This window comes from Sander vitreus, chromosome 9, assembly GCF_031162955.1.
Source record: "Sander vitreus isolate 19-12246 chromosome 9, sanVit1, whole genome shotgun sequence".
In the NCBI taxonomy this organism is placed as follows: Eukaryota; Metazoa; Chordata; class Actinopteri; order Perciformes; family Percidae; genus Sander; species Sander vitreus.
The window spans coordinates 5,932,240-5,954,335 of record NC_135863.1 but is presented as its reverse complement, the minus strand read 5'-3'; the positions used below and the strand labels follow the sequence as shown (position 1 = coordinate 5,954,335).

General features: G+C 39.8%; 1 protein-coding gene across 1 annotated transcript in view; it reads left to right on the top strand.

Annotated features, from left to right (window-relative positions):
- Positions 1-11,766: 11,766 nt before the first annotated feature.
- The window catches only part of LOC144523935 (contactin-associated protein-like 4), a 95,944-nt gene continuing 85,614 nt past the window's right edge, over positions 11,767-22,096 (top strand). The window contains exons 1-2 of the mRNA XM_078259905.1: positions 11,767-12,158; positions 13,756-13,820. Coding sequence (XP_078116031.1) covers positions 11,767-12,158; positions 13,756-13,820 — 457 coding nt within the window. The remainder of the gene's footprint in view (positions 12,159-13,755; positions 13,821-22,096) is intronic.

The window sequence follows — 22,096 nt, the reverse complement described above, 5'->3', positions numbered from 1 at the left end:
CTGCACTGATCAGTATTTTATTGTCAACAATGAATCAAATGGCTAGAAAAAGGTCACTCAGAGAGTTTGCAGTTCCCCTAAGATTTATGGAGCATTTTTAGCATCTTTCAGCTCATTGTTTTGGTTTTATTGCCAGGAACTTTATTGTTTTGGCTCAATCTCATCACTCTCACTAGTGTCATTTTTTCGCTGCAGCAGGCAAAAAACCTCTAAAACCCCACTGTACACTCCCTTTCCAGCACCCGGCGGCAAACATGCAAAGTTAGCAATTAGCTATTGAACATACTGGATCATTTATTGGGTAAAGAGACAGATATTTCGCTCAGGAGTTTGTGGAAACTAAAGAAGAAAAAATTGACAAAAATACTACTCCAAATGAAAGCGTAACTCTTGCCAAAATGTAACCTAGGGTCTTTTTGTGAATGTACCTGAGTCAAACTTTTGTTTAAAAGCATATTTAGGATGGAATCGCCACTTTTAGGATTTACCGTATTCTCGTTTTTCGGTCAAATGGCCTTTTGAATGGGAGTGCTAGGGGCACTTTTATGCTAGCCTCAAAATAGCTATTTTTAAACACTAAGAAGGCTCGACACAACATGAAACTTTACTTGAAGTATCGCCAGGGGCTCTACATCTTAACGAAAGCATTGACAACATAGTTTACTAAAAAGAAACGTTTTGAGCAACTCACGTTAGCAGTTGTTGTTTACGCTATCCGCCATTTTCCCAGTCAAAAATAGGCGATCTCCGAATGCGAATGAACGGACTCCATAGGAGGAAATGTCATTCCTATATGTTTACTTTACTATAACAACCGTTAACCACAACAATTTGAGTTGTTGTGTTTCTGCTTGCTGCCCTCAAGTGGCCAAAAGAATCAGTTAATGCAGGTTTAAGTCATAGTAAATGATTATGATTGAAGATAAAGATTCCCAAAATCTTTAACTTATTTTGGATCTCTTTTTAAAATATTGTTTTATAAGATAGCTTTTCTATTTGTCTATTCTGGATTTATGATTCCGATCTTGCCATTTTATGTTATCTTTTTCTTTTACATTATTTCCCTGTGTTGTATTTATTTTTTGCTTGCTTGCTTTTTGCTTGCTCTTATGTTTGCTTGCTTCCCCGTAGAGCACTTTGTAACTTTGTGAGGAAAAGTTGTTTTCATTATTTATATAGCTCTGACAGAACTCTAGTTCCCTGAATCCTTGCCAGTGGTCCCTGACCTCTGACCTCTTTGCAGATGTAAAACAAGTTCCTGTAATGAAGGTCAATAAATGATCAGCCTCTTGAATCAGCCCCTTTCATTAATTGAGATACATATTTCTACACAATAAGCAGGCAACAGACATCATCTCTCTGTTAAACACATGAATCCATTTAGCATTTAACAATTACTGTAGGTAAAGAAAATATTTTTTCCATCAGCAGCATGCTATAGGTTTCATAATATCAGCTGCTACCTCTCTTCCTTCTTGTATTTCTTACTGTGGCTTATTACTAAGCCAGGAAGCTTTCTTTGCACTTCTTTGCTTACTGAGGTTTGACTCTCCCTCCGGAGCAGCTCTGCCTCTCAGTGTGTTAGCCTGCCTAAAACTCCAATCTGCAGTACAGAAACCTTTACAAATGAGTTAATTTGACAGCTCCGATATGAACCAAGCACTACTTACTGTCTCTGCACCTTCAGATCAAGCTGTAGCCTGCTTCCTCACTTAAGCTCTGCGCTCAGCCCACAGGGAAAGGAAACCAGTTGAGCATACAGACAGTGGATGGTTTTGAAACTTTCAAATCACTGCTTTTCACTTTTCTTCAACAAGTCCTCCAAACCATATAGCGATATAGGTTGTGTTTTCATTCCTCTGGTGTTTTCCAGTTTAATTTGAGTTCCCATTTTACTAAAAGATGTTTTTGAAATGAAATTCATGAAGAATATATCCATTATGATAATAAAGCTCAGAAGTAACAGGACGAATAATAAAACGTGTTTGTATTCAGAGCAGAATGTGGGATATTTTCATTGTAATATTTTAAAGACGTCGCTGAGAGCAAACAAGTCAGCTGGCTGAGATAAGACATTTTCACAATGTGTGAGAAATTACGTTTTTTCACACCTCCGCTGCGGAATGGTTTCACATTCTGTGTGATCGTAAGCCAATATCACCAGATCTTTCAGATAGGGCAATAAATGATCAAGAGGACAAATAGCATGAATCCAATTTTCAATTTCGCTTTTCACAGGAGGAGAAGGCAGTGCTGGTGGAATTATGTTCCCATCAATGACACAATGTCCTATTGAGAGAGGGAGTTTTTCTTTGTATTTTCAGAAGCGTTTCCTCTCCCTCACAAGCGTTTTGTAGGGAGAGAAAGGGCAAAGTACTTGACCGACCAAAGCTGGTAAGAAAAGAGGGATAAAGATGGACCGACACAGAAAGAGAAGGAAAGAACATAAACGACTACTTTTTTGAATCTCTAGTAATGTTTTTCTCTGTCAAGGATTTATGGTTTGAAGGATACACATATTTAAAAAATAATCAGAGACTGTTTAAAATATCCAACTTCAATCATTGTCCAAATGATTGAGCCTTTTGATCCTGTATGATCTAAATTTCACAGCAGAGATTTTGGATAGGAAGCCGATAAGATCTTAAATAAGAGGCTAAATATGTGGAAAAAGTACAGGAGTAGTATTAAATTGTCTTTCCGTTCTTTCAGTTAGGTATAGAGTTTGAGAGAGAAAAGTCATTAACTACTAATTTAGGTGGAAAAGGGATGTTGTAAGCTTTTAATTGCCTTTAAATCATAGTGTTTTCGTCAGTAATTTGATGGATGTTACAGTCTCCACATCGCTCCAGTCCACACAGATCTGATGTTTTCGTCTCTTCAGTGAAGCAGAAGCTTGGACATTTGAATCACATGATTTGTGTACAACATGACATTTGCTATAAGTATGCTTCCATTGCAGTTTGGCACATTTTGCATTTCATCGATACGTCAATTTTTCCACCTCAGCCAAGCACTAAAACCTTTTTGTAATAATACGATTTTGTAATAATACGATTTTTTTCCATGTCCCCAGAGCCAGCGTCTGCTGCCCGGGTCTGGTCCGTCGAGGCCCCTGACCTTCACTGCCACCCATGTGGCAGCGCACCCGACCCCAGCGGTTCCTCCCACAGGTGGTGGGCCCATGGGATGGAGAGATGTCCGCCACGTAGCTTTTTCGGGCTGTGCCCGGCCGGGCTCCGTGGCAAACCCGGCCACCAGACGCTCGCTGACGAGCCCTCCATCTGGGCCTGGCTCCAGACAACACAGCCCTCAGGTTCATAGGGACACACAAACCTCTCCACCACGATAAGGTGATGGTTCCCGGAGAAGTTGAGGTGAAGTTGAGGTGGTTCAGACATCTGGTAAGGATGTCCCCTGGGCGCCTCTCTAGGGAGGTGTTCCAGGCACGTCCAGCTGGGAGGAGGCCTCGGGGGAGACCCAGGACTAGGTGGAGGGATTATATCTCCAACCTGGCCTGGGAACGCCTCGGGATCCCCCAGTCGGAGCTGGTTAATGTGGCCCGGGAAAGGGAAGTTTGGGGTCCCCTGCTTGAGCTGCTACCCCCGCGACCCGACCCCGGATAAGCGGATGAAGATGGATGGATGGATGGATGGATGGACGATTTTTGTTTTTTCTCTGTGTTTCCATCCACCTGTTTTTATGCACAAATTGAAAATATGCATGAAAATAGGTGGATGGAAATGCACCTAATGCTCCTCACTGTCCCTCCTTTACTGCATATGAACAGGTGCCTCCTCTCAATTCTGCTGCCTTCTATCTTTCCTTACTGTGCATGCTTTGTTGAATATGATCATGATGCAGCAGCTTCATTAGTGTTGGCAGTACGCTGTATCAGTGGGGAAATGAACCGGGCGCTGTGCTGCTCATTCTGGCTCACCACTAAGGTCTTGTTAGTGCTCATTTGTGGGGTACAGTAGAGCAGGAAAATGGAGCCATGCAGAGTGGATTTATACCTAAATAAGCCTCTTTGCACCTGTATGTCCATGCGTATGCAAATCATATGTAAATCTCTTTATTTTCTCCACATTAGGCTTATTTTCTAGGTAAGGCGTGACTGTGATGGATTCCCTAATGCTTTGAAATGTAAACTCCCCCACATTTCTGCAACGCCATTTAAAAGAGAAAAAAAGACATGAGTTGATTTTTCAAATTCTTACAGTAAAATAACCAAAGTTTAGGTTTTCCTGACAAGCGACCTCTTGTGGGCTTGTTAATGACTGTCCTCTCTCAGAAGCAAAGGCAGAAGTAGTGTGACACATGTGTACCACCTACAAACCATGAGGAAAAGGAGGATAGAGTGTCTAACTTGAACACCGAAGACTACAGTTTACATCAACAGTCATCGTTGATGTCCTTCATTCAACATCAATCTTTCCAGAACCTCAAAAAAGTAAATTTACCCAACCTTTACTCTACAAAGTATTTAAAAAATACTTCAAATGAATTGTTTTGTTTTTAAAGATCTGGAGTTTTTAAGTCTGTCTAAATGACAATTCTGTGCATGAATGCATTGTTAAGTTGAACCTAAGTTTATGCGGTTCAAGCCAAATATATCTTTGTCCTGGTAGTTATTTTTGGTATTTTCTCCTAGCAATGCAACTAAAAGGGCATATCCCACAACGGGACACTGTCTGTGGAAACACAAACCCTGTAACTTTAAAAGACACCCAGTAGATTTGGCGAACTCTGACTGCTGAAGCCTCAAATTTGATTCAGCTGTCTCTCAACATGTCTCTCTCAGTTGTTTCAGTCTGCCCCTCAGCTGTCTCCAGCTACTTCCACAGGACCCTGCACTGTCATTCTCCATCCATCCACCAGATGCCCTCAGAATCTCTTACCTGTCCCAGTCACCTGACTCTCACTTCTACCTGCTCACCTGGGGCACGTTCAATCTCAAAACGGTGTGCACCGTTTTGCTACGGTTTCCTGGTTGAACGACACGTTCCCTCGGAACGGTGTGAAACGGTGTGCAGCGACTTTGAGGTATGTTTTCTTTCGTTTGGAGGGTGTGTCTCTCGTTTATTGGTTGTGTCACAAGTGATACTCAATCAGCAGAGACGTGTCTGTAAATCCGTGGTAATAAAAAGGCAGAGCTCTTGCGCACAGAACAGGGTGTTAAACGCAACCCTGTTTCAGTTCAAAAAAATATGTTGCTACGTTTTGTGGGGGCTGAACTTGACCTGTTTCTATCTTTCCCTCATCAGCCGTGTAGTATTTAACAGGCCAATTTCCACTCGCTCCAGGTCAGAACTTCAATGTCGCTCTGTGCCTTGCTTTCCAGCCAGCTGTACCTGTCATCACTATCCCTGTTCACCTGTGGATTCTCAGTTACTTCTGTTTGGACTAGCTACCCATGCCAGTAAGCTTTTGTATTTTCATTTTGTCAATCAATCACTGAACTCTTCCTGTCCGCCCTGACTACAGTAGTTAAATTACCACCAACCACCATTCAATTGCACTGTGTTGCTCTGTGGCTAACTTATGTTTGCATAGTGAACAATAGAGCACATGTTGAGTACCACGTTTAAATACAATTTTGTTGATTGATTGAATAAATCACTGAACTCTTTGTGTCTGCCTTGACTACAGTAGTTAAATTACCACCAACCACTCTTCTATTGCACTGTGTTGCTCTGTGGCTAACTTCTGTTTGCATAGTGAACAATAGAGCACATGTTAAGTATAGCAGGTAACCTGCTAATAGAATCACTTCTTGGTTTCTTCAATATGCAAACTGACAGCATCTACATGTTAAATTTAAATACCTAAAATTAATTGTATTGGTTTGATTTCAACTTCAGTTACTCAAATGTTTGTTCCATGTGCTCCAATCATTGTTATTTCAGGTCAAAGGTCCAGACTGCCAAACAGGAAGTGAGAGCATCTAATGAACTTTATAGTAGGGGGAACCCAGACTGTACCATGTTGGGTAGAGTAGGGAGTTTTGGTTGTTTTCAGACCATATGACTTTTAAATTTTTTTTTTTAAATTTAGACATTAGGCTCGTTCGAGATGAACTGCGCCTCGCCTGTAAAGTGGACGAGAGCAGGCAGCAGCAGGGCTCTCAAGTCTCACGCATTGAGCGTGACAGTCACTCAATTCGGTCTTTTGTCACGCACTCCCGCCACACATTGTATTTCTCACGCGGAAAAACTATTTATAATATATTTAATATGCCGCGGTGCCCAAAATTTCTCTGGCGCGGCGCTCTCACTATGGAACCGGCAGGAATCAACCGCGTCTCCCCTGGAGTTCTTAGTTGAGCCTGCCACTTATCAGCCAATCAAAAAAAAGAGAGGGTAAGATTTAACGCAACAACCAATGAACAAAAAAAAGCATAGAGCAGCGTACAGACACTTCCCTAAATGTTCGCTCTATTCAGAGACCCAAACGGGAGACTCTGTGACTGTCAGACGGTCTGAGATCTACCGCATCAGCAGAGAAATCACGTAATGCACAGCAGGCTATGGTGCAGGTAGATTATTTTCTGAAATATAGTGACTATTATAACTATTTTTCTCAAAATATCACGACGACTCCAAATCTCAGAGAGAACAGATATATTTTGAATGTGCACAAAGTTTTGAACATGAGCAGAAATCTTGCTCAAACTTAACAATATTGCAGTCCAGGGGTTTATTAATAAATTAAAATGAATTAATGTATCAGTGAGGTGAATAATTGTCATATGCACATTTAAGGAGGTTACTTCCTCAACAGAAGATGCAAAAGAGAAGGGAAGAGTAAATTATGCCTAGGCGACGTGTGTGGTGACTCAGATATAATAAAAAAAAAAAATCGATCTACAGGAGAATAAATAGATGAAAGCAATACAGAATGCCTGAGAGCCTTATTGCAATATATTCCATTATGTTTTTATATTTGGATTGTAATGTTTACATAAAGATATTTCCAGCATAAATTGATTCAGGAAAGGGTAGAAATAAGTGCATACAAATTCACCAGAATGCAGGAAATAAAGTGTTTAATACTCAAAATGTCCCATGCCGATAGACTGTCACTGTTGCCTGTCTTCAAAACTTGAGAGCCCTACAGCAGCAGCCGGGGGTGGTGACAGTCAGCTGTGAAGTCGGACAGTTTCCAGCTGTTTCCAGCAGCCTTCAGGCTGAACAGGAAGTCACAGACACACTCACATCCTGTTAGGTCCGATGTTAATAAAATGTTATCAGACCCATATATCAGCTTGTACACAGTCTCCAGTTGATTTTATTATGACAGAGTAGCTGTCAAAATGCTCTACATGTGATCTGTTGCTGATGTTAATTAACACACTGTAGATGATCTGTAATCTGAACAGATTTAGTCTCTCTGACTTCTTAACGTAGCTATGAGCCACACGTGGTTTATACAGAATAGTATTTAAATCAGACAAATAGCAGTTAAAATCCCTCCAATTCAAAATCAATAAAATGTTTATATAAAACGTCACCATGTTGAGTTGATTCTGAACCAATCACATGTTAGATCAGCTGAGAGGCAGGCGTTTCCCAGCATGGGTCTTGCAGTTGGTGTAAAGCAACTGCGCTGCCTGTGTCTCAAACCTGTGGCCGCCTTGATCTCGTGAGGTTATCGTTACCCGCGTGTGCATGACGTCAGAGCAAGTCGGGATCACGTCGGACACAAATCTAACCGGCCTGCATTGGGTGATCAGGCGGTGATCGATTCTGCGCAGACCTGGCTCATCTCGAACGAGACTATTGTTTTTATACTTTTTGTATTTCTTAATTGATTAACCTCTGGTTTGTCTCTGCTGTGTTGTAATTAAAGCAATAATGTTAAATTGGTGGTTTGGTGGTCTTGCTGCTTTTAGTCTTTTGTTCAATAAAGGCTTTAAATATGGCAGATTGAGAACATCACGTATATAAAACCAGACTAACTCCAATCTGAATGTGGAGAGATGTTTTGATGCTCCGCTTCACCGCACCAAAAAAATCATGTGACCATCCCAAACGAGGCCTCGTCACAACAAAGGTTGATAATGTGTCGTAGTTTTTGCTTTGAGCATAACTTCACTAGCAGAAGCTCCCTTAGGCAGCATGTGCTAGTTGCCCAATAGCCACAAGTTTGAGTTTCCTGTGTGTCTTAGTATTTTTCCCACAAGCCACACCTACGACCAGCCTAAAACTGTACTGAACAGTTTTATTTAAAGTGCATTAACCATAAAGATTGTTCCTGTCTTATGTGTCCTTTCTCCACCTATGGATTTTGGCCACCTTTTTTTCACCTTATGTAACAATTCAGATACATTTTACACTTGGAGCAATCAAAGCATCACATTGTGGATTACATGCATCAGGTCAAGGTTTTTTGGTTTTCTACAGAGTTTAATTCTACAGTACTTTAAAACACAACTACACCATCTATGGTGGCTCAGCTTTAGTGATTCTAACTTAACTGAAGAGATCTGCTACCTTATTTTCACCCCTCATTCACTTTTAAAACATGGCACATGTTTAATATAAAGTGTCACTGCTGTTAATGAACACATGTAACAGGCTGCAGGATGATTTTTTTGTTTCACTGTCACCGCCCCAACCCGCTTAGTTCCCCCCAATGACTGAATGAAGATTTTGCCCTTGAGGTGGGAAATCAATTTCTTTCGCATTGTACCCTCCTGTAACAAGACCCTCAGAGAGGGACTGTGCTGGCAACCTGCAGCACATGACCTTGACAGGAAATGGCATGCAGTGGAGAGCAAGGTTTAAGGGTTGTGTGGGTGAACACTAGCAAACAAAGCTATGACGCTCCCACTGCTGCCCTTCACAGGGAAACACAGAAGCCCCACTGCTGTTTGTTCCTGGTTAGAAGGTCAGTGCAGAGGTATTTGTGGATGACTGACATTTGTGGGTGTTAATTTAAAGTTTGCAATGTTCTTGTGCTGGCCTGTGTGGTCTAAATTTAAATTTGATTGATGGTCATCTTATTTTAAAATTCAAGTGCTCACGCACTGAATATGTCAAACTGGTGCATAAGTGCATCATTATAAAAGTCATGTTTTGGTACTTTCTGCCAAACATCCTGAGTGAAATCAAAATGTGGTGTGTCAGACTAAAATATTCATTAAATGTGTGGACTGAGTGTGAGGAGCTCAAGAGGTGACACTTTCTTTGGTTGTCAAAAGGTGTCTTCACTCTGTGTCTTTGATTACACTTTCTTATCTCTTTTTCCTCTGAATTTTGAAGGCAGACAAATTGGAGGAATAATACTGTAGTTAAGAGAGTACTTACCTAGATTAGCTGGTTAACAACATGCTCCCTAAATATTTGGGATGAAAATCTACTTTTCTAAGTGACCATGGTCTTCCAACGGAGGAAATGTTCTTGCGCTACTGACCTCTTATTAGGATGAATATGTCTACTTTTCAATAGAGATTTTGGGCTTATAAAGATATTTTCTAAAATGAATGTGTTTCAATGTAGTACTGCTATTTCTTGATCATTTCACTTGGTCCACACAAAACCTAGAGTTATATTCACTAAAAATGACTGTGAATGAGAGGTCTGTTTGTTCTGCTTGGGGCTTTTATTTGCTGCAAAGTACTGTGTAACCTCCCCAGATGGATGAGAAAACAGGTTTTAAATGTCACACTTGTTCTCCAAAAATATTTATGTGAGAGCTATTCCACCTATTCAGGTTTGCATACCTGTATTAATTAGATTTTGAGGTGAGGATCTGTTAATTTAGATTTAGATTGACATTTGCATGCAAAGAAAGTGCCCACATTGTCCAAACATATCAAAGAAAAGTGATGACTGATCTCCGTAGGGGCACCTGGGCTGCTCAAGTGCCCCTCTTTTTTGTGAAACTATATTATAGTGGTGATATGTAACATTAAGACACAGACATACATTATCCTGCTAAACAAAGCTATGAAAGAAAAGGCCCTCATAGCACCACTTTGTTGTGTCCCCAACCAGTAATAAATGTAAAGTCCCTCAAGCGTGTATTGCCTATTGTTGCTTCACTTGAATGTTTGACCTTCACTGCACTGTACAAACCCATGCTTTGGTCTCTTAGTTTGGATATATGAATTTGTTATCATTTATTAAAACATTTTTTTTACTTTCCCAATAATTAAACAGACTTCAGCTAAATCCAAATCAATATTCTTTATTAAATCATAAACATTTAAGGCAAGGGCTTGTCTTATTTATTTAACAGAACTCATTGAAATAATAAAATTTGAAATGAAATCCTCTCACTGGTCTTCCTCCCCACCTGGCCACCCGTTATTTGCACATGCTGGACAGGACACCGCACAGCACTATTCTCTGGGATTCATTGAAGGTAAGTTACTTAGCCTATATTAACTTAACGTTATTATTCTGAAACGTAATGGCAGCTAATAGGAAAAAGTGTACACTTGAGAGCTTTTCAATAGTTTGTTGGTGGATATATTTCTGAAGGTAATTAAGGTGACAGCCCGATGCTAGCTAACGTTAAGTAACGTTAGCCTAATTTGCTTTCCACATTTGGTTAGCTACTCGTGAGATTGTGTGGATGCCGTAACGTTAGAATTATTCAATCAATCGTGGAGTTATAGAGGTTTAGTAACAGTATTTGATGTTGAGTTTGTTTTAGTTGAGGTGCAGAACGCAGTGTATGAAGTAAAACACTAAAACTGTAGTTGGCTAACACTGGAAATGCTAACGTTACTTTAAACAAGACAGAATGTTTGTGCTGAGTTTTCACATTCATATGCTGAAGCTTCTCTGTGCTCACATTAAATGTGTTTAACACTTGTCATGTAAGTGTAGTATGAGTACAAAGTATGAGTGTTTTTGTGAATCACGACTAATTCAGATGCAAATTGTGGTCCAATATGCAACTTAGACAAGTATGATGTGAAAACACTGAAAATGGACTTTACAGTGAAGTAGATGTCATGTTAACGTGTGTGTGTGGAGAAATACTAGAACCTAAATTATTATTCCAAGCAGATGTCTTAAAACATGACTGCAGGGGATATTTTAAAGGTGGACTACAAGAAATTAATGTGATCCTCTGCTCGCTTATTTTTATTTGATTTCTCAATCATGTTAGTTTGAAAAGCTGGGCCTACCGGGCAGAAGTCCCAGAGGCCCATGGGGTCGGGGGGCCCTGGGCTTAACCTGCATGTTTCAGACGCAAAACGACCACTACTTTAACTAGGTTGGGTGTCTTGCTTCTGGATAGGCGCGGGGGACTTTTACATGTCTGTGCCAGGCGCCCATTGTCTCATAATCGGAAACCCGGTCTCATGCAAAGAAAGAGTGAGTCTTGCTTTTTGATAGCTCACAACTACATTAAGAGTTAAAATAAGATATGATTCCTTTATTGTCATTGCTTTCACATACAATGAGATTCAGGTGCACTACCTGAGACGGTGCTCAAAAATATCCTTTAAACATACATTAAATATGCCTATCCAAAACATCTCACATTCACACACATGCAACTCACATACACATGTCAACACGTGCATGTTAAAAGTTTAAGAGTAAAAACGTTTATTGCACCATTTGTAATATTAAATAAAAGGTAACTCCAAGAAGGACTTGGATTTCAGTGCAGAGTTCAGTGTGGTGATGGCTTTAGGGTAATAACTGTTCATCAGTCTTGTGGTCCGTGCTCTGATGGACCTGTATCTCTTCCCCGAGGGGAGGATTCAAACAGTTGAGTTAAACAGCAACCTAAAGCCACATGCTCTCCCTGCGCTGTAGTGAAACCAGCCCTGGGACTCAGGAACTATATCTGAGCTTCTTCAGGATCTCAGTGTGGGACGCGGTGCGCTGGACTCGGACCCGCAGCAGTTTCGTAAAAACACTCCCTTATCTTTTCCTCGTTCCTTCTTTTCACTCACATCACTTGGCGGAGGGCAGGCGGTGTGAGAGCATCCTCCTCCTCCACACTGGGTACCGGCCGGCCCCTCGTGGCAGGCAGCAGGGCTACTGCAGCGCAGCGCACCGGAGCGGAGCCAGAGGAGAGAACCGGAGAGGAGAGGAGGAGGAGGAGGAGGACGAACAGACTGTCTCCCCTCCGACTGATGGGATTAAACTCTGCAGCATCCCGTCGCTTCAACATGCCTGTGGGGAGTAAAAGCCTCGCCGGGATTACTGCGCTGATCGGTTCGCTGCTGCTTGGCTCCTGTGGGACAGGTGGAGAAGGTGAGCGGCTCTGTGCGCTTCCTCAGTAAGAAGAGCGGGATGTTGAGTGCGTAGTTTTGTTGAAAGGGACCACCACGGTTTATTCTTGGAACTAGACTGTAGGGGTACTGGCTAACAATGAGGGGGCATACTGTATTTGGCTGGTTGATGCCATGTGGCTGTTGAGACTTAAAAACTGTCTGATAAATCAGCTCTTTCAGAAAGAAAAGAAAAGATGAAAGTGTTTTTTTGTATTATTTGTCTTGATATAATAGCTAATAGCAAAATGGAATTGGTCAAACATGATAAGGGCTACTTTCCATAAAGCTAGAATGAATCCAAATAACTGAAATATTTGTCAATATCTCTATTGATTAATCAAGAGAATCCAAACTCAAATATTCTAGGGCTGTAATGACAGGGTTATTTGCAAATATTCTCCAGTAATCATGTCAAATGTACATTTTCCAATGTCCACAATGACACCTTCAAATGTCCTGCTTTGTCTGACCAGCAGTCCAAAAACACCCAAAGGTCTTCAGTTCTTATGTCGATCAGAGAAAAGCTGTGAATCCTCACATTGGAGAAACTGCAGTTTTGGTAATTTTGCTTTAAAACTAATTGTTTCCAGCTCTAGCCTATATGCTTGAAATTGTACGACTCTTCATTTTGAGCTCTCACTTTTTATTCTTTCTAAATAAATGCATGCAGCATTCTAAAAGAGGGAAGTTAAGGCAGCAGCTGCCTGCAAGTCGATAATGATCTGTGCTGCGACCCATTTCTACACTTTGGGAAGAAGTCCTACTGTAGCTCATGCAGTTTTTTCTGTGAATTTAGCAAATTAAACAGTTAGCTGGGTGTGATCGGACCACCGCGGAGGCTTGTTGAAAGGGAGCTCACATCCTCTGGGGATTTGATTTTGAAAGAAGTTGTGTTTGCTTGCTTTCGGGGGAATTACTGCAATTGTTGGGTCTTTGTAAATTATAGAGTGTGGTCTACTCTCTGTAAAGTGTCCTGACATAACTCTTGTTATGATTTGATACTATAAATAAAATTGAATTAGCTTTTTCCCTGCATTTGATTTTTCCTCATGAGCGAAAGAGAGCGGCGGAGAGACTGTGGTCTTTCTGTGGAGATGTGGGAGAGTTGCACAGGAGGATGCTGCTGCTGCTTCAGCACCGGTTTTGTAGGCTACCGTAAACAGGTTTCATAAAATATCCTAAAAAGTGTGTTCTTGAGTAAATGAAATATTTCAGAAGTGAAGTCGCTCAAAAAATTGCTAGTTCAATGGCTATGTTAGAAGACCGACTTTTAAGGAATGAGAGAATTTACCCTGCAACAAGTGTGAGAAATATATATCTCCTATTCACCACCGTTGTTAAGTCCCTGAGTGCATTTATATATATGCTGTCTTGGGAGGTTTTAATGAATAGTTCCAGTAGCTACACTCTTGAAGTAGTCAATCTTCCTCCCCACTGTAATTATACTGTACTCTCTTGGAATGATGCTGTAAATAAGGTCATCTTGTAACATTAAATCCCTGTAGGCAGATCGACAAAAACCTCACTAATGAGCCTTTTCTCCACAGATTGGTGGTGCTGGGCATGGATGGTACGTAGGAGGGATGTATGCATTAATAGGCATTGTGGTTCTTAAGCTGCATCGATTCTTTGGGAAGACGCAGTCGTAAAAAGGAACAAACGCATGAGTGGATAGGAATGAAATGATCCCAAATCTTAGATGAAATGGGTACATTGTCTGTGTTGGCTAAGACACAACAATTTCCAAGAGACAAATCACAAAACCTGAGACTTTACTGTATCACTCCACTGTGCTTCATATATTTTGTTCTGCAGCATACTGTCATATCAGTCAGAGCGTTTATCATCCACTTAATGACCTGTCTTCTGTCAAGATTATGCCTCCTAAGCAATGAAAAGGTTTCAGCTCATCATTCATCCTGTTTTGTACATGAAGGACAGCAGGTTTCTGTCATTCATTCATCATCGTCTGTCTTTTTCTGTGTATGTTGCCCTGTCTCTCTTACACACCCATTTATACTAAAGCTGCCAGGATCGTTCATCACAGGTTGGACAAATAACTTATGCTGTCATTTTTATGGGGGCTATTGTCAACTAATCATCATCTTATCATCATCACCATTACTAACACTTTCTCTGGAAAACAATCCTTACCTTCTTCCTCCCTTCAACTTCAACTTTATTAACGTTAAGGGGGGAAATGGGTCTTGCATACTCTCCTCCTTAGTTTTTTCATTTTGCAGTTCCCATCGGTACCACTTCACCACAGGCAGTGTACAGGTAGAAAAAATTGATTTAGCATTTTTCTAAAACATTACAGAAAACCCAACTTTTGTGTTCATTTTGATGTATTGCACTGGTGGAGGCAGCATGGTGTCTTCAGGGGTGTTTCCACTCTCAGATGGCTGAGACTGTAGGTTGGGTAGACGCTCTTGATTATTTAACTAGCTAGCTGAGGCTGAGGAGGGGAGCATTAGGGTGCTGTTATTTTCTCAGACTGCTGGAAATTCATCTCCTTCTGTCCAACGCCAGACAGAGAATAAGTTGGTAAAAAAAAAATGCTGGGAGACGAGTTGATTTGAATTTGGGCCTAGCTCCCTGCTTCATATGCGAACAGCCCTGTCTTATCAGAATGTATTACTTTTCAATGAGGTGGTGATGTGCACTGAGAGAACATAAACCTCTGAATAAAATCAATTTGGTGTGAATGCGTGATACATTTTCTCTGCAGAACCCCGCTGTCCTTTATGCTTCATGAGACGACGGAGTCTTGGAGAACCACCGTGAGGAAAGAGTAAAGCAGTTGGGGATAAATGGCCCCGTACTTTTCTTCTAGAGTGTCATTTATGAAAATGTGTTTAGTAAAAGTGGAGCCATGAAGAGGTTTTGATTAAGTCAAGGTTACATAAAGGTGGCAGCGACTGGTGGTGTGAGCCTGGAGCTGCCAGTCATGAATCTAGATTGATTAATCCACGGACAAGTAGTTAAGCGATAAAAGTGACAGAGAACTGCAGTCCATCCATCTGCCTTTGTGACCTGAGGGATTTTGTGTTTGCCCAAGGCCGACTCCCCAGTTGATGTCTGCCTCCCTAAAAACAGACCCATTCATCAAATGGCCTTGTCATTATCTCAGATGACTTGTTATCGGTCTGAGAATCAGCCACATTCTGCTGAGGTCACTATTCACTGTCATTCTCCAAAGTAGGAGCAAAGTAGAGACTGTGGGCATCAGCTATTAAAACCCCACTGTGTGTTAATGATGTGACACGTTGATATACTGTGAATGTATCACTTTTTTTTCTGACAGCCTGTCAGGGCTTTTCACCTTTTTTCTGACAGCCTGTCAGGGCTTTGCATGACACAAAAACACAGTGGCAGTTGATATCCAACTCATAAAAACTGTATCGCATGTCTGTTTTTTTTGAAAAAGCAAAGATGGTGAGTAAGAAATTTCTCTGAGGAAAAAAAATGTTTTCTTTACTTTTAGACTTATTTATATTTATATCATGTTATGTATTATGATCCCTGATGCATTAACACTTTATAGTTGTATGTGTTTTCTGTGTTTTATGTGTAAAATCATAATCTGTAATGTAACTGCAGTAGTAACAATAGCTGTGAGATTGTATAGTAAAAAGTACAATATCTTTCTCTGAGCTGTAGAAGTATAAAGTAGCATAGAACTGAAATACAAAAGTAAAGCTCCCAAGGGTAATATGCTAAAAGATATATTGATGTGGACATGTGCACATTTTTAAGATGTACTGCATGTTACATAACTTTTGTCATAAACCTTTACAAAATATAATGAAAAATTGAGAAATGAATCTCACCACAAAGTTCACTTAGTTGGTGTTGTGGAGCTTCCAATCATATTACATACGCTTCATCAGCAGATGGAGTTTTCCCCGTTGTTATGTAGTTGTAGATGAGCACTTTAAGGACTTCTTTTCCACGTTGGCTCAATGAAGTTCCAAAAGTTCAAATGTTCATGTCAACTTGGCAAATTAAATCTGCTGATGAAGATCATGTGATATGAGGAAAAGTTAAAGATACTAAATGGACCTTGTATGATTGTTCTTTCAACTGCTCAAAGTCCAGGTTTAACTTTACAATCAAAAATGTATACATTTCCTGCTAAATGCTACAATTTCCTGAAGACCAGACTCAAACTGGAAGTCAGAAGAACTCATCTTAACAACTATTTGATTCCAAACTAATTTGATCTCCTTACATCTGTGTGCATTACATCTAGGAGGAAAGACAAAGACCACAGTAAAACCTACATTTTTATTTATAGAAACCTTCAGGAAAAATAACTTACAGTGCATGATGTTTGATTGACAAGTGTGCTTAGCACCAAAGTTATATTTTTTGCTTTGCTTAAAAGAGTATGATTTCAAACCCACATTCATTTTCTAATTGCTTCTTTGGCCACTTGGGGGCAGTACAACAGGTCGTAAACACAACATTGACTGAACGGCAAACATTTGTCAATTTAATATGATAATACATAATTTATAGAAATATTGATCATAGCAGCTTTAAACTAGTCATAATTATAATATCTACTTAAATATTTCAATTATAGGCCATGTCAGGGAAAGAGTCCCACATTAGTAATCACCAGCCAATGAAATTATTGACTTGAATCACAAGTTCTTAAGCCTGGCAAATTTCTCCCTATCCCCTTTTCCAAGAACAAAAAAAAAAAAATCTACCTTGATTATTGTGCATTGTAGAGGTTTTCCAACTGGTTTTGAATGTCTCATATACCAAAAAGTTTTAGGACTTTTTTGTTTGGTGGGGGTCCAATGTGATCCTTCCACCAAATGTAATGATATGGCCAAAATTACGTTCATTATTAAGTAAACAGGTGGTAACAGTGGACAACGCTGAGCTCAAGCCAAACATTGGAAGTGAAACAAGAGATGTATGATTTAAAGGACTACAGTACAGCTGGAGTTTGTAGAAGAGGGAATGCACACAATAAAGAAGTGGAGTTTGGTTCAGTGCCCTCTGTCTTGCCATGCAGTGACACTCCAAACTCCTCATTTCACCCATCACTAGGTTTTTCTTTTTTCTGTGTGTGTGTGTGTGTGTGTGTGTGTGTGTGTGTGTGTGTGTGTGTGTGAGAGATGTCGGATTAATTCGTCTGACACCCCTCATCTCACCTTCACACAGCTCTGTGGCGCACAGCAACACAAGTTTCAGCAATAAAGTCCTGTTATTCTGTATCATGGTACTTTCCTGCCAGCGGGGTGACATTACTGTAACACGTTTTTTGGGTTGTTTTTTACGCAATTGCCTTTTTTCTTTGATAAAACCCCCTGCTGTTGTGAAATAGGTGAAGTGCTTTATTTGAAGACATTGTCACTTTCTCCATGGCAATGATGATGATCTGTGACCAGAACTAAATTCATACAGAAGGATGTAAGATGTATCAGCAACTCAATTCTTTTAGGTGTTTTTAATGTTAAATGGCCTATCACGATGGAAACATCTAATATTCGGTGAGGTTCCATTATGTTGATCTAATTTCTTAGCTTTAACTGTTAGAGTAAACCAATAACAAAGCAAAGTAGTACATTAGAGAACATTTTAATAGATGTCATGTGCCTGTAACAGACATTTTTTTATTCATCCTGAAAACTGCAGTCACATTTTTTCCGCCAGATCTTTTGCTGTTTTCCTTTCTAACAGATTATCTAGTACTGAAACTACAAGCATGGCGCCTTATCGTAAAAAAAGGTGAATAGCTTTAAAATGTAGTTTATTTATCAGCGTTTTATTGGGCAAATATAACTTTTATAAAAAAAAGTTATACAATGTAGTAATGTGTTACTGCAAGCCTTGTACTACTGATCCTCCATCATTACTCATGTCTCAATCAATTAAACAGCAAATTAACATCAGATTAGCTATAATTAATAATTACTTAACTTGCTGCTTTGACCTTCCTCCTTTCCGATTAAATGACAGCCTTTATATTTGTTGGCTTGAGGAGTGGAGTGGTGCAGTGGGAGCAGGCCATGTAAGTGCCTCTTGAAAATAGTAATTATAACCAGTGTTGGGAAGGATACTTTCAAAACGTATTCCGTTACAGAATACAGAATACATGCCCAAAAATTTAATTTGTAACGTATTCCGTTACGTTACTCAGTCTGAGTAACGTATTCTGAATACTTGGATTACTTCCACATTGAATTGCATTTTATAAGTGTAGAAATGCGTCCATCACATACAGATTACTAAACAGGCCTATTCTGGTGTGTTCTTCTGTTCCAACTGGCTGAATGTGTACCTAAACAAGCAGATAGATTTTTGTATTTGTAGTCCCGAACTGCATACTACAAAAATCTAACCGCAGTCTTAAGCTACCATGAGCTAATTTTAGCTGACGTTAGCTAGCATGTCAAGCGAGGCTAGTCAGTCTTTCAACGGCTCTGGGGCTAGTAAATCAGCACGTAGGAGAATGTAAAGTCGCACGTCAACTATAAAATAGCAAGGTGACCAGTAAAACTACAGCAGACGACTACCCTTGGCTAATTAAAAAAAAAAAACTTACTTTAAGATGCTTCTTCAGGTTGGAGGTGGAGGAATTTGGACGGTGAAAGTAGGTTGGTTGCTGGCAAGCAGAGGTTGCACTGCACAGTTATATTTCGTTCTCCCTTCTCTTTCTTTAATGTGAAATGCTGTTTGAATTTCCATTAATTCATTCCGATAGAAACGCATTCCTGCCCTGGCTCTGTTGTGCCGGTTCCGGCGCCATCTCTACCTCTATCAGTGATCACGCAAATAGCTAATTTTTTCGTTTTCATATTGGGGCTTCTGGGAAATGCAAGAGTGAATAAACTTGTGAAACAGAGAAGTATCGTCATGTAATCCATTGATTTCAACAATGTAACTGTATTCTAAATACCAAGTATTTAAATTTTAACTGTAACGGAATACAGTTACTCATAATTTGTATTCTGAATACGTAACGCCGGTACATGTATTCCGTTACTCCCCAACACATTCTGGTCTGATCTCCCCCTTGTTGGGAAAAGAGCCTTATGTAATGACACTAAACTTCTGCTCACCCTAAACAAGACACCATCAAATTAATACTATTTCTGTAGGTCATCACCCCATTTTCCTTATGGTAAAATTTGACATCAGACAGGTTTATAGTCCAGTTATGTTAAATATGACCAACCAGAATGATGACCAAAACTACAAAAAAGATAACCCAGGATGTAAAATAAACCTTGAATTTTATTTTTTTACAACAAGCATTTATCGAAGGCTATTATTTAAGATGTGAGAGTTGGTGAAGAGGCCTTGGGGAACGGAATGGTTTTTCAGTTGCTGGATCTCACCCAAGGAAACTCTGTCCTTGCTCACAAATAAGCAAATACAACAAAATAGGAGTCAGGAGCATGTACTTTAGTATTTCAATTTATGTAGTATTTTTGTGTGACTTTGAACATAGAGAACCTTTTCATGTTATTGTTTTAGAACATTGAATCAAAGTATTTAATTTTTTTTCACTGATTGACAGAAAAATACAAACTACATGTTTGCCAAATTATTAATTCCATAAAAGGACATGCTTGAATCCTCACTGGTGCAGCCAGTTGGTTTTAGAAGTGACATAATTAGTAAAACAGAGATCACCAGTGTGTAGTTAAGGGGTTTCAGCTGATTGTAAAGGTAGTGTGACTTTGTTATTGAGCCACAAAGTATAGAGGGAGGAGGTCGGGGTGGATGGGTGGGTGGGTCAACAAAACAAGAAAAACACTGCTGTTCATCTCCTGTTACCCACCAACAGTCAACATTGGTTTCCTTTAAAGACTGCAGTTGTTCCCTAACTTTAACCAAGAAATTCCTATTTTAACCATGATGGCAAAGGTCTCCTTCTCTAAACAAAGTAGTTATTTTAACCCAAACCATGTGTTATGTGTCATTTGTCATTGCAGGTCAATTACAACATATTTTGTAGTTTAATTAGGAAGACTTGTTGCAATTTACCCACAGTGTCCTACATAATCTATGTAGCTTAAGGGTTAAGTCAAGCACATATTCTTGTCTCAACTGTTGTCTTTCAGAAAAGAATGCAATGCTTTGCTGTATCATTAAAAACATTGTTTTAGAAAATAATAGGGAAAGCTCGAGGCAAAAAAGAAGGAAGAGCATGATAATTTGTAGTGTTTAAAAAAAAATGTTTTTAGCAAAGTGACTTAATATCCTCTCAATGAGAAAAAAGTGCCATTCAATTTCTTGTCCCTATTTTGAAATGCAAATATCATCCATTAATGAAATGCTCATCACATATTCCATGTAGTATCTCCCGTTGGGTCCATTAGTAGAAGTGATGTAACCTGCAGCAATTCTCCCAAATCTGCATAAGACTGACATATTTCATTGTGAATGATTTTTGAATCTCCCTTCTCATTACTGATGTTTTTAGCAGTCATTTATTTTGTTGCTTGTCTCAGCACTCGGCATGTGTGCTAATGTGATAAGGGTTAAACCTCGCACACTCCAGATAAATGTTTTAATTGCTGCTTTGTTACAGTGCAGTTTTCTTTTGATCATTCTAATTCTGCTCATTAGGTCTGCCTCCCATGGAGCCACATATTAATGCAGTTAGCACGGAAGAAAATTACAGCATTGTTTTTATACCATTTCACAGACAAAAAGTAGTTCATTATGTTGCAGAGAACAGCACCTACAAGTGTATTATGTGGTTTTCTAACAGGGGAGGTCTTAGATGGTGAGAGTCAGCAGAATTACGGGGCCTGCCTGGTGTGTCATCAACAGACAGATGAAGGGCTGGAAATGAGGAACAACTATTTCTCTCATTGTCAGCAGTCAGACCGACAGCAGAGCGTCTCATTTAAGCTGTCAGGCTCCAGTCTGCAGCATTTACATCAGTCTCAGCCAAACTGCTTGACTGCAATTCTGGATGACTCATCAAAATACTTTTAGTTGACACCTCAAAACTCAGATAGAAAGTCACGAACTGAGTTAATAAGTTAGGTTAATTTACTTATAAAGGCTTTTGGAAACCTGCTATCAATCACAGCTGACTTGTAGTACAAAGTGGGCGTAATTTGGTCTGTTTTAGAGGAAACTAAACTTTGAGTCTTAGAAACACGATTAGAGTTACAGCCACGCTCGAGGCTTAGTAAAACTATAATGTTCATTGTATAGAAACCAAAGTGTTGGAGAGTTAGGTCCTTTTCTTTGGATGGAGATGTTGGTCTATAGGGTCGATCTTTCCACCACTTTGGTCCAGACTCAACACATTTTTGATAGATTGCCATGAAATTTTGTACAAAGATTAATGTTCCCCAGAGGTAGAATCCTATCGACTTTGGCAATCCTCTGACTTTTCCTCTAGTACCATGAGGTTAAAATGTTGGTATACTTTACAATGGATTCCTCTGTAATTTGGTACACACCTCCATGGTCCCCAGAGGATGAATTGTAAAACCCTTTTTTCTCCTGACCTTTCATCTAGTGCCATCATCAGGTCAACATTTCAATTTGTGCAATACTTTGGTTTATGATCAAATACCTGCAAAATTATGGTTTGAAATTATTTATTTTACCTCCTAAAGTTAGAAATGTTGCTTAGTGTTGTAGTGGAAGTTTGTGCTCTTGTGCACATTTTAGTTTTCAGCAGTGTTTCCAACAGTGTATAATAAACCTTTGTCTCTGGCACCTCTTTGGATGAGAGGTTTGTAAAGACAGACACACAAGCACAGCTGTTTTCCACTTGACAATGTTGTTAGATTCTATTACTGTGTGTGTGTGTGTGTGTGGGTGGGGGGAGAGAGAGAGAGAGAGAGATAT